The following is a 12,607-nucleotide window of genomic DNA, read 5'->3' as shown; positions in this document are numbered from 1 at the left end:
CCACCGGACACCATGTGGGCTTACCTGTCTTCTTTTGGACATTCTGAAGCTCATCTTTGTTCCCTGGTGTGGTTGGATCTTTGTGTACCCCTGTAACTTATAATGAGGGGCTACCACTCTCTGTGTTGTATTTTTATTTCAAAATATGCAATATGAAAAAAGGGGAACGGGGATCCCTGAAAGTGGGGGGCAGAAACTGTAGCAGGAACATCTCATCATTGGAGCCTCCAAGAAAAGACTCAGGCCATCAGAATTCCTCCTACAAATTTATAATAAATTTATTATAAAAATAGTTTCTTCCTATAGCTATTCTATGGATGAAAACAGCTCCACCAGTAAAAACCATCGTACATTTGTCAAAAGACTAGGATGTCTAATCATTTCCGGCAGTCTGACCGCATTGAGGACGTTGTGCGGTGTGTCTTCTCTGATGTGTAACAAGGATTCCTTTCTGAGTGAAAGATTTCCCGCACTCAGTACATGAATAAGGACGCTCACCCGTGTGAATTCTCAGGTGTTCAACTAGGTTTCCTCTCTGTGTGAATGATTTTCCGCACTCTGTACATAAATAGGGACGCTCACCCTTGTGAATTCTCTGGTGTCTAACAAGGTCTCCTTGATGAGTGAAAGATTTCCCACACTCTGAACATGAATAGGGATGCTCCCCTGTGTGAATTCTCCGGTGTTTAACAAGGTTTCCCTTCAGAGTGAAAGACTTCCCGCACTCTGAACATGAAAAAGGACGCTCACCCGTGTGAATTCTCTGGTGTTCAACGAGGGGTCCTTTTTGAATGAACGATTTCCCGCACTCTGAACATGAATAGGGATGCTCACTTGTGTGTTTCATAAGGTTTCCTTTCGAAGTGAAAGATTTTCCACACTCTGAATATGGATAAGGAAGCTTACCTACGTGACGTCTTTGGTGTTTCACAAGGTTGCCTTTCAACGTGAAAGATTTCCCGCACTCTGAACATGAATAAGGCTGCTCACCGGTGTGACTTCTCTGGTGCTTAACAAGATTATCTTCCTTATTGAAATATTCTTTGCAATCTGAATATGAATAGAGACACAGACCATTGTAATTGCCCTGGTGTTCATGTAGGTTCTTTTTCTTAGAGAAAGATTTCCCGCACTCTGAACATGAATATGGACGCTCACCCGTGTGACTTCTCTGGTGCTTCGTAAGGTTTTCTTTCAAAGTAAAAGATTTCCCGCACTCTGAACACGAATAGGGACGCTCACCCGTGTGAATTCTCTGGTGTTTACCAAGATCCCCTTTGCAAATGAAAAATTTCCCGCACTCTGTACATGAATAAGGACGCTCACCTGTGTGAATTCTCTGGTGTGTACGAAGAGTGCACTTATGTGAAAAACATTTCCCGCACTCTGAACAAGGGAAAGGACGCTCGCCCGTGTGAACTCTCTGGTGCTGAATAAGTTTTCCTTTCTGAGTGAAAGATTTCCCGCACTCTGAGCATGGGAATATATTCTGACCTCGGTGAGCTCCTTCATGGGGTGAGGAAGATTCCTCGGGATTAGAAGGATCTGTTGATCGATCTGCAGTGTGAGATCTTACATGGATATTTACAATCATAGTATGTGATTGATGAGAAGATTCCCCCTGATCAGAGGGATCCATTGATGTCTCCGGACAGGAAGGTCTGTGATGTATATTTTGTGTATTTGGATTTCCTCCTGGAGGATCCTGTGTGATGACATTATCTTCTGACTTACAATCAGCAGATAATAGAAGATGTCTCTCCGAGGAAATCCTGACATCACATCCATCTGATGGAAAGAAGTTGAAAAAAAATATAATAAATGTCAGTAGATGACAAATAACTGAAGTTTTAGCTCTACCTCCAGGTCAATAGAAAGAGTGGAAATGCCGATCTCACAGCTGGGCTCCTGTTCTCCCTCCAAAATCTATCAGAAAAATGCTCACGCTGAGTCCATATATGACCTGCTAATTCTTTAATATTAAATAGCTATGACAAAGGCTTCATTAGCCAAAGCGCATCAGTCGTTTGTTACTACTTTGTATTGCCTGGATTTTAAATTATGAAGAGTTTGCAGATCATATATGGACTCCAACATGAACACTCTTCTAAAAATGTCAGTTATAAAAAAGTCATATTGGTCTTACAGTCAACAGTTTCAAAGAGTTCTGACATAGAACCGGGTACAACTATAACATCAAAATATGAAAACAAACCAGTTAAAGGATAAAAGAAACCTAAAACAGTTATGACACGCTGGGATACATTGTTTTGTGCATCAATGGCAGTTATGGGGAGTAAAGGAGATGCCAAATTATTTGTTGGAACATGACATTATATTCAGGAATGGAGATGGACCTTTCATATGGTGTACAGTATCTCCTCCTCATTTGTTGGGAACATGACATTATATTGAGGAATGGAGATGGACCTTTCATATGGTGTACAGTATCTCCTCCTCATTTGTTGGGAACATGACGTTATATTGAGGAATGGAGATGGACCTTTCATATGGTGTACAGTATCTCCTCCTCATTTGTTGGGAACATGACCTTATATTGAGGAATGGAGATGGACCTTTCATATGGTGTACAGTATCTTCTCCTCATTTGTTGGGAACATGACATTATATTGAGGAATGGAGATGGACCTTTCATATGGTGTACAGTATCTCCTCCTCATTTGTTGGGAACATGACGTTATATTGAGGAATGGAGATGGACCTTTCATATGGTGTGATTGTTAGGTGATTTGTAACAGGATCTTTATGTTCCTATGTGAAGCTCTGGGCCTGATTCTGCCGAGTGTCCAACCTCCTTGATGCAGGGCATATACTTAGAGGTCTGACCACCTGTTTTTACAATCTTCCAGCCGTAAACGGTGTCTGTTACTTACTTGTGTTGAGAAGTAGAAACATTTCCTCCTGTTCACTTTTCATAATCATCCCAACCTCCTCCGCGGACGGCTGATCACCCCCCACAAACGTCTCTACTTCTTCATCTTTAACCTCAACTTTTAAATGTATCCGTTCTTCACCCTAAACCGTGAAATAGGAAAAAATATTCAAAAATGAATGCCGATAAAAAAGACATTAATACTTCATACTTTATTTTTATAAATGTAAGCAGTGTAAGTACCCGATAATGACCTACTATCAGGCTCTTGCAGTACTAGTACAGCAAAGCTCAGACTGGGAGAGGGAGAAGCAGAACAAGCAGCCAATTAGCTGTGCTGCAGTGCTAACAAAATACATGAAATTTAAGAATGATTTCTTGCAGTTCAATGCTTGTTTAGTCTAGGGGAGAAGAGAAGCTCTTTTACCTACCTGATCCTCCGCTCCACCCCTGGCCGCTCCCCCAAACTGTGACAGAGGAACGTCCCTAGGGCTATGGATCCTGCATTGGTCTTGATGACTTCAGGACCTTAGACCACTGAAGGATAGGGCAGAAAAATCTGCAGGGAACTGTCTAGCAATGCAGAGTAGCAGAAGATTAGGTAAGTCGTTCTTCTTTTCTATGTCCCCTGGATTTAAACAAGCAATTTTTAGATTTCCCTAGTTTGGGCTTCAACTGTCCAATAACAGGCTGGGGGGAGGGACCAGATTTGTAGGTGTTACTGACCTGCAGAAGAGGACATGAAGTTTACTTTCAGAATAGATCACATATCTATTTCCTGTAAATCCAGGGGGTGAGGAAACCCACCCCAGAGGGCCACATCATCCTGGCCTGAATTTATAAGAGCAAAGACCAGCAACATGTCATTCAACACATGCCTCTCCGTTTGAGGAACACAAGGAAGAAGACCCATGATGTCATATGACTGGACCCAAGTCTCACCGAAAAAAAAAAAAGGACATATATTGAGTTTAAATAAAAAAATAAAAGGAGGGATGCTCAAAGAAGATGGAAACTGATGTAGCAAAGTCTCTAGCCTCCTCCAGTCTAATGAGAACCTTCAGGGCCAAAGATAGCTGACATCCATCTGTATGTAGTGGGTAGTGAGGCATAGTGGGTGCCAGGTGGATAAAGTTTTTGGGCGCCAGACACTTCTTGGATGTAAAAGAAGTTTTATTTCTCTTAACAGTCCTTTTTATATTTTGAGGGGGGTAAGAGGGTTAGGGCCAGGACACCCTTAATCAGTTGCAATTTTAGTTGGTAGACTCTGAGACTTCAATAGGACGACAGCCGTACAGGGAAAGGCCCCCAGCAAGACGCCACATCTGCACGTGCAGGAGTGCTGTCTCCTATGGCAACAGTCTTTAACAGTTCCTAACACAAATTGTTACAGTCCTCTTTGCTTCACTACAACTTCTACTTGTAGTTCTTCAGCCCCTTGAGCTCCTGGTCTCTCACTGGACCCTCTGATTCACTGACTCTGGATCCCCGGAGCTCCTCAAAGCTTTGGTGGTATCTCCCTCAAGCGTCACCCATGCTTACCTGGCTTGACTCACAAGGCTGCTCTGCAAGCGTCACCTCCGCTGGTTGGGTCCCTGACTTGATCACCGCCTGAAGTTTCCCGATTCTCCACCGCGCCCATTCGGTGAGAATACTACTCCGGTACTTGCTTCAGTTACTCACTCTGGTCCCTGGTGAAGGTGGTTGGTCCCTTAGTGGCGACAGCTTCCCTCCTACCTCCGATCACGACAGGTTCTCCGGCCGGCAGAACCGGCATTTATGGTTGGACTGCAAGCTGCAATCCCAACCCTGCGCTGCCCTCTTACTTCTGGATAGGCTCTCACACAGCCTGGCAGCCAGATTCCCCCGGGATAGGCACAATCTCAGCCTAGCAGCCTGGGGCGTACAACACACGTCCACCCAGACAGCCATCCAGGTATCCAGGTGGCACAGAACATAGATCACCTGACCTCACCCGAATATATAGATTCTCCCAGCAAGCCAAGGGATTCAAGAAAACCCCTGCCTATTGCCTGAGACACCCCATATACCCGAGACACCCCATATACCCATAACCTGAACTTGGGTTGCCCTTCTTGTATCTAGTACCACCAAGTACCCGGCCACCTAGCGGTAGAAGAGAAAAGTGCTAAACCTAGGGAAATCAATGGATCTCTAGCAATTGACCAGGGTAACTACTCCTGGCAAGTAAATTTGTGAGGAGCTCCCTGACTTAATCCCAGGGTGCTACACTGTGATGGGGGAATAAATTAAGCATTTCAGATACAAAAGTAAATACTAAAACAGGAGAATACATAGAAGAATGTCTTCTCACAAAGTTCAGAATCACCAAGTCTACCTACCTGATGATGGTGAGGGATGGTGCGATCTTCCTGTGTGGAATCCCGGGAATACAGAGGACAGGGGCATCTCTCTGGTAGGTTCCCATTACTGGTTCCATCTGTAGGAAACACAAACACTGACTGAATACATTGTTTCTATGTGTTTATCAGATGATGGGGGATCTAGGTGGACCCTCCGTACTGCTCTCTCCTTTACAATAAAGTCTCCTCTTACCTGGTGATGTGAGGGGCGGCTGATTCTCCATCATGACATCCTTGTAGAGATCCTTGTGTCCTTCTAAATACTCCCACTCCTCCATGGAGAAATAGACAGTGACATCCTGACACCTTATAGGAACCTGACACACATAATAAAACAGTCACCATCCAGACACATTCCTTGTCTGTTACTGGATATTGTCCCAGAATTCCCGGCACCGCTCACCTCTCCTGTCAGCAGATCAGTGATCTTCTTGGAAACTTCAAGAATCTTCTTCCTATTGTTTCTCTTGGGTTTCAGCAAACGAGGTGAAGGCACTGTGATGGTTAGATGGTCCCCAGACTTCACTGGAGGAAAACTCTGCATTGAAAGAGCTCCAGTCAGGTCTGTTTTTTATTAATAGAGATAAGAGCAATGCCATGTGACCTCCCAGAATTCTCCTCACCTCTCCGATCAGAAGGTAGATGATCTCCAGGGTGAGGTCGAATATCCTCTCAGTCATGTGACTTGGGTCCTCCTCCATGCTCACGGATGTGATCATGTGATCCATACAAGACTCTGATCTCTGGAGACAGTTGGATAAATGGTTCTATATTTAGGATGTATCCGGTCTATAAACCATTGGCTCTGGATGGACAGTTGGATAAATGGTTCTATATTTAGAATGTATCTGGTCTATAAATCAGAGGCTTTGGATGGAAAGTTGGATAAATGGTTCTATATTTAGGATGTATCTGGTCTATAAACCAGAGGCTCTGGATGGACAGTTGGATAAATGGTTCTATATTTAGGATGTATCTGGTCTATAAACCAGAGGCTCTGGATGGACAGTTAGATAAATGGCTCTATATTTAGGATGTATCTGGTCTATAAACCAGAGGCTCTGGATGGACAGTTGGATAAATGGCTCTATATTTAGGATGTATCTGGGCTAAAAACCATGACAGGCAGCACAGTGACTATGAAGGAAGAGGACAGACATGATGGGGGGTTACTGGGTGTAAATATAAAATAATATCTGTATACCTCCTCTACTGCCATTTCTAGCAATGTCTCCTGTCTACTTCCTTCCAATTCACCTTTCACCCGGAACTTCCTGTTTTTACCTCTACATCACTTCCTGTTGGTGCATTGGGAAGTGCGATCACCATCTTGTGTTAAATATATACACTGCAGTCTATTTCATCGTTTTGTCCATGGCCTCATCATCCATTCCTCTATTATGTTACATATCGTTACACACTCAGATTATACCTTGGATACAATCCAGACAACGAAATAGAATTATAAACTACAATGTTTAAAGTATCCGCTTCACCCCTGGAAGAATTTACCCCCTTCCTGACCAGAGCACTTTTTGCGATTCGGCACTGCGTTGCTGTAACTGACAATTGCGCGGTCGTGCGACGTGGCTCTCAAACAAAATTGACGTCCTTTTTTTCCCACAAATAGAGCTTTCTTTTGGTGGTATTTGATCACCTCTGCGTTTTTTATTGTTTGCGCTATAAACAAAATAAGAGCGACAATTTTGAAACGCATTATATTTTACTTTTTGCTATAATAAATATCCCCCAAAAATATATAAAAAAACATTTTTTTCCCTCAGTTTAGGCCGATACGTATTCTTCTACATATTTTTGGTAAAAAAAAATCGCAATAATCGTTTATTGATTGGTTTGCACAAAAGTTATAGCGTTTACAAAATAAGGGATAGTTTTATAAGAATTTTTATTAATAATTTTTTTTTTTACTAGTTTTGGCGGCGATCAGCGATTTTTATTGTGACTGCGACATTATGGCGGACACATCGGACATTTTTGACACATTTTTGGGACCATTGTCATTTATACAGCAATTAGTGCTATAAAAATGCATTGATTCCTGTGTAAATGACACTGGCAGTGAAGGGGTTAACCACTAGGGGCGGGGAGGGGTTAAATCAGTACTAGGGAGTGATTACTAACTGTCAGGGGGATGGGCTGTGTGTGTGACGTCACTGATCTCTGCTCCCGATGACAGGGAGCAGAGATTGAGTGACACTGTCACTAGGCAGAACAGGGAGATGCTGTTTACATCAGCATCTCCCCGTTCCTGCTCTCCGTGAGACGATCACGGGTATCCCCGCGGCGATCGAGTCCGCGGGACCAGCGACCCGACTCACGGAGCTTCCGGCCGGCGCGCGTGCGCCGCCGGCAGCGCGCACGCAATGGCATGGCGGGGAATTCAAAAGGACGTACAGGTACGCCCTTTTGCCCAGCCGTGCCATTCTGCCGGCGTAAATAGTCGTGCGGCGGTCAGGAAGTGGGTATTTAAAAAATGTAGATACAACTCAATTTACTAAGTGTCTATTCAGTTAAAAACATTTTTTGGCCATGTAGCTGTTACTTTCTAATCTCTTTCTCCTGAGATGAAAATAACTGTCACTTTTAAAAAAATAAAGATCCATATCCTGGTGTGTTAGCTTAGTGAATTCAGTCTAATGCAATATATTACGGTGAGATAAAGCCTCCATTGCTAGGTGAACATCTTACCTGGTAGCCAGGCCTTATTATTAGTCCCCGCTGTGCACAGACCTTTATATATGTGAACTGATAAACGCTCAGGGCTCTCTCGCTCTCTGCTGTGTGAACCTGCGAAGGCTGAGTGCTGACAGAACACTAAAAAGGTACAAGCGCTGCCTGAGAGTTTTGGGGAACCCATTGGGGGGACCTTGTTAGGAAATGACCTGAGTTTAGTTAGTGGTTCAGATAGACTTCTCTCCCTGGCTGGATGTCTACTCCATACTCCTTCACTACATATGACATCATACCCTTCTCCTACTACTGTCCTTTATACCCTCTGTACTCCTCTCCTGAACATACTACCCTCCATCATACCCCCCGCACTCCTCTCCTGAACATACTACCCTCCATCATACCCCCCGCACTCCTCTCCTGAACATACTACCCTCCATCATACCCCCCGCACTCCTCTCCTGAACATACTACCCTCCATCATACCCCCCCGCACTCTTCTCCTGAACATACTACCCTCCATTATACCCCCCGCACTCCTCTCCTGAACATACTACCCTCCATCATACCCCCCGCACTCCTCTCCTGAACATGCTACCTGCCGTCATACCCCTCACACTCCTCTTCTGAACATACTACCTCCCGTCATATCCTCTGCATTCTTCTCCTACACATACTGTCATATCCTCTGCACTCTTCTCCTTCACATACTGTCATATCCTCTGCACTCTTCTCCTGCACATACCGTCACACCCACTGCACTCCTTTTCTGCAAATACATGTCAAACCCTCAGTACTCCTCTCTTGTACATACTGCCTGTCTTCATACCCTCTGCACTTTTCTCCTGCACATACTGGCTTCCATCTTATCCTCCACATGACTTTGCTGCAATTGCCATCAGATCCTCCTCTCTCCTCTCCTTCACATACAGCTGATTCTCATACCCTCCTCACTTCTCTTTTGCACATAATACCCACCATCTTTCCCTCTGCACTCCTTTCCTGAAAAAAAAACGTCATTCCCTCTGCACTTCTTTCCCACACACACTACCTGTTATATCCTCCGCACTCCTCACCTGCACAAACTGCCCATTGTCATACCATCCAAATTCATCCCCTTCTCATAGTGCCGGTTATTACCCTTTACCATGATTTGACTGGCTCAGTGATCTCTGTACAGCACTGCGGTATATGTCAGAGCTATATAAATGTATAATAATAGTGTGTGACTGTGGAGGGACATTAGAGTGTAAGCTCCTCTGGAACAGAGAATGATGTGACTGGCTCAGTGTTCTCTGTACAGCACTGCGGTATATGTCAGAGCTATATAAATGTATAATAATAATAATAGTGTGTGACTGTTGGAAGGTCTGAGAGGATTCTCTGTGGTAAGCAGAGTCTGCCTGGTAACTCTGATTCCACAATATGTATTGGTTCCTGTGAAGGGAGTGCAGCCAATCACAGTGAAAAGGTCTGAGGTGAGTCTCTGTGAAGAGCAGAATCTGCCTGGTGACTGTGATCCTGTTCTATGATTGGTTCCTGTGGAGGTAGTGCAGCCAATGGCAGTGGAGAGGTCTCTGCGGTGAGTCTCTGTGGAGAGCAGAATCTGCCTGGTGTCTGTGATCCTGCTGTATGATTGGTTCCTGTGGAGGTAGTGCAGCCAATGGCAGTGGAGAGGTCTCTGCGGTGAGTCTCTGTGGAGAGCAGAATCTGCCTGGTGACTATGATCCTGCTCTACAATTGGTTCCTGTGGAGGTAGTGCAGTCAATTGCAGTGGAGAGGTCTCTGAGGTAAGTCTTTGTGGAGAGAAGAATCTGCCTGGTGACTGTGATCCTGCTCTATGATTGGTTCCTGTGGAGGTAGTGCAGTCAATTGCAGTGGAGAAGTCTGAGGTGAGTCTCTGTGGAGAGCAAAATCTGCCTAGTCACTCTGATCCCACCTAGTGATTGGTTAGTGTGGAGGGAGTGCAGCCAATGGCAGTGGAGGAAGTGTGAAGCGGGAACTCTGAGGTGATGGCTGTGAGGTGTCCGGCTCTCCTCGGCTCTGTCATATAGTTATTGAATTCTCCATTTTGTGTGGACGGCGGGGTCTGGCGCCGGCATGGCTAGAGTGGATTAGAAGAAGGTCCTAAGAGTGATCATCACTGGAACTTGGGTAATTCAGCAGATAAAGTCATTTACTGTAACTCTGGTTTAAAAAAAATATGTTCTATTCAAATATCTAATCTTAAAGCGGAGCGCCGCCGAAAAAATTTTTTTTTAAAAGTCAGCAGCTACAAATACTGCAGCTGCTGACTTTTAAAACATGGACACTTACCTGTCCAGGGCGCCCGCGATGTCGGCACCCGAGGCCGAAGCGTCTCTCCGTCCTCGGGTGCTGCCGCCTCCATCTTCGGTAAGGGAATCAGGAAGTGAAGCCGTGGGGCTTCACTTCTCGGTTCCCTACTGCGCATGCGCGAGTCGCGCAGCGCAATACGGATGGTCCCTGCTGCCTCTGGGACTCGTGTGTTTCCCAGCAGGCAGCGGGGAGGGAGCAGGAAGTGGCGTAAATAACCGCAGATTCTGCGGCTATCTATGCCGGAAGTGGGTACAGATACCTGTAATATACAGGTATCTGTACCCCCCTCCCCCCTGAAAGGTGCCAACTGTGTCACCGGAGGGGGGGAGGAATCTGATGAGTGGAAGTTCCACTTTTGGGTGGAACTCCACTTTAAAAAAAACCTACTATTGTTCTCAACCTCCTTCAAATCTGCAAAAATGTTTTGTTTTTTTTTGCTGCTGTGACCTGACCTTTTGGTAGAGGATGACTACGTTCATTCTTCATGGTCCCATTGTAGGTAGGAATGTAGCCACCTGCTCTCAAGATGGCCTATGGACTGTAGACCGCGGGATTTCTATGTTGTAGTATGCATAGAGCAGTGCACATGACTGCAACTAATATGCACTATTCCTTTCAAACCTGGAGAATTGAGGGGGACAAGGAGAGATTCAGGAGCTCACAGAGGATGATACAAGGAGGCAAAAATACACAGCAAGAAATTCTTTTATAAAAAATAGATTCCTGTGCAATTAGGTAGTGGATGTGTATAGATGGCTTTTGCTATCTGTGTCCCATTGGGGAGATTTAACTTCACTTCCTGTCCCAAAGCCAAAACAGGAAGTGAGAGGAAATCCCTGCAGATGAAGGTCACCAGGACCAGGACTAGTCTTTGTGTTCTGGGGACAATTTTACTTTCACTAATAAATCACCATTCACTCATTCTTACCTTCACTTCCTGTCCCATAGCCAAAACAGGAAGTGAGAGGAAATCCCTGCAAAGTAAGGTAATCCATTGTGGCCCTCCAGGTCACCAGGACTAGGGTCCCCACTACCTTTGTTCCTGGGACAACCCAAAATTTGGGATTTTCTTTTAATTTCACTAATAAATCTCCATTGAGGAGATTTACCTTCACTTCCTGTCACATAGTCAAAACAGGAAGTGAGAGAAAATCCCTGCAATGTAAGGTAATCCCTTGTGGCCCTCCAGGCTTAGCACGTGACGTCAGCACGCTACTCCGGAGCCACGTGCTGATGCTGTGGATGGATGATCAGCTGGGACCGAACAGCCGATGACCGGCGTCTCTTGTTCCTGACCATCCTACTCTGCACGGCGAGCGCAGCGCCTGTTGGACACAGCTGTTCAAGCAGCAAAACGGCTCTACACGGACTCGCACTCCAAGCCGCCTGCTGGGGATAAGCATGGCAACACACGGATGTCGGTCACTGGTCGGGTGGTGAGAGTCTTTTCCCCCCTCTGTATGACCATATGTTTCCCGTACTGCTTATAAGCCAGCCTCCCCCTTCTCCTGCTTGTTGCTGCTATTCATAGCCATCTATCTGCTTTTCTATATGCATGATCTGCTAGATGCTGCAAGCTCTATCTGCTGTGCCTGATGCTGCCATGTCATTATGCTCACCTGTTTAACCAGATGAACTGTCAGTCACTGCCGGTCATTTTTGCTGTGTCCCCTTGGAATTTATCCCTGCCAGCTCCTGCTCTACCCCATCAGGTCAATTGGCGTATGGACTTCCACTGCTCTCCATCCATATCTACCCGCACACCCGTTATACCACGCCCCTGAAGAGCGATCCACTGACCATGTCACTTCAGCATATTTGCTCTAGACTACAATCATCAGTGTATGAGTGGTGAATGGAGTGTGTTTGTGGTATGCTCAGCCGTGGCTCCCCTTTGTTTTTAAACGACAACGTTGTCATTTTTACTGTTAGGGCCTGTGTTAGTCACTCACCATAGCCCTCCTTTTCTATGGATTGTTGTATACATTTTTGTGTGGCGCTTTATTTAATTTGTTCAATAAAGTTTGGCTTGCTTTTTTCAAACAGAGAGGGTAAATCTCGCTAATGGGGGCACAGAGAGCAATCCACTCTATCCCGCACTTCTGGATAGGGGGGCACACATGCATGCCACCGGTGGCTCACTTCCGTTGTGATTACACACAGTGGAAGCCGATCGGCGGGTGTTGGGTACTCGATGTCCTCACCGATCATCAGGCAGAGACACAGAACTGCGATCGACCTATGTAAACAAGACAGATCGATATTCTGACTGGGGTGGAGGGGATGGAATTTGTGTTCCTGC

General features: G+C 45.3%; 1 protein-coding gene across 1 annotated transcript in view; it reads right to left on the bottom strand.

The window, feature by feature from the left end:
* Positions 1–253: 253 nt before the first annotated feature.
* The window catches only part of LOC141105178 (uncharacterized), a 43,965-nt gene continuing 31,611 nt past the window's right edge, over positions 254–12,607 (bottom strand). Inside the window, exon 15 of the mRNA XM_073595069.1 lies at positions 254–1,494. Coding sequence (XP_073451170.1) covers positions 374–1,494 — 1,121 coding nt within the window. The 3' untranslated portion in view covers positions 254–373. The remainder of the gene's footprint in view (positions 1,495–12,607) is intronic.

This window comes from Aquarana catesbeiana, linkage group LG08 (genome assembly GCF_042186555.1).
Source record: "Aquarana catesbeiana isolate 2022-GZ linkage group LG08, ASM4218655v1, whole genome shotgun sequence".
NCBI lineage: Eukaryota > Metazoa > Chordata > Amphibia > Anura > Ranidae > Aquarana > Aquarana catesbeiana.
This window is presented reverse-complemented; position numbering and strand designations above follow the sequence as displayed.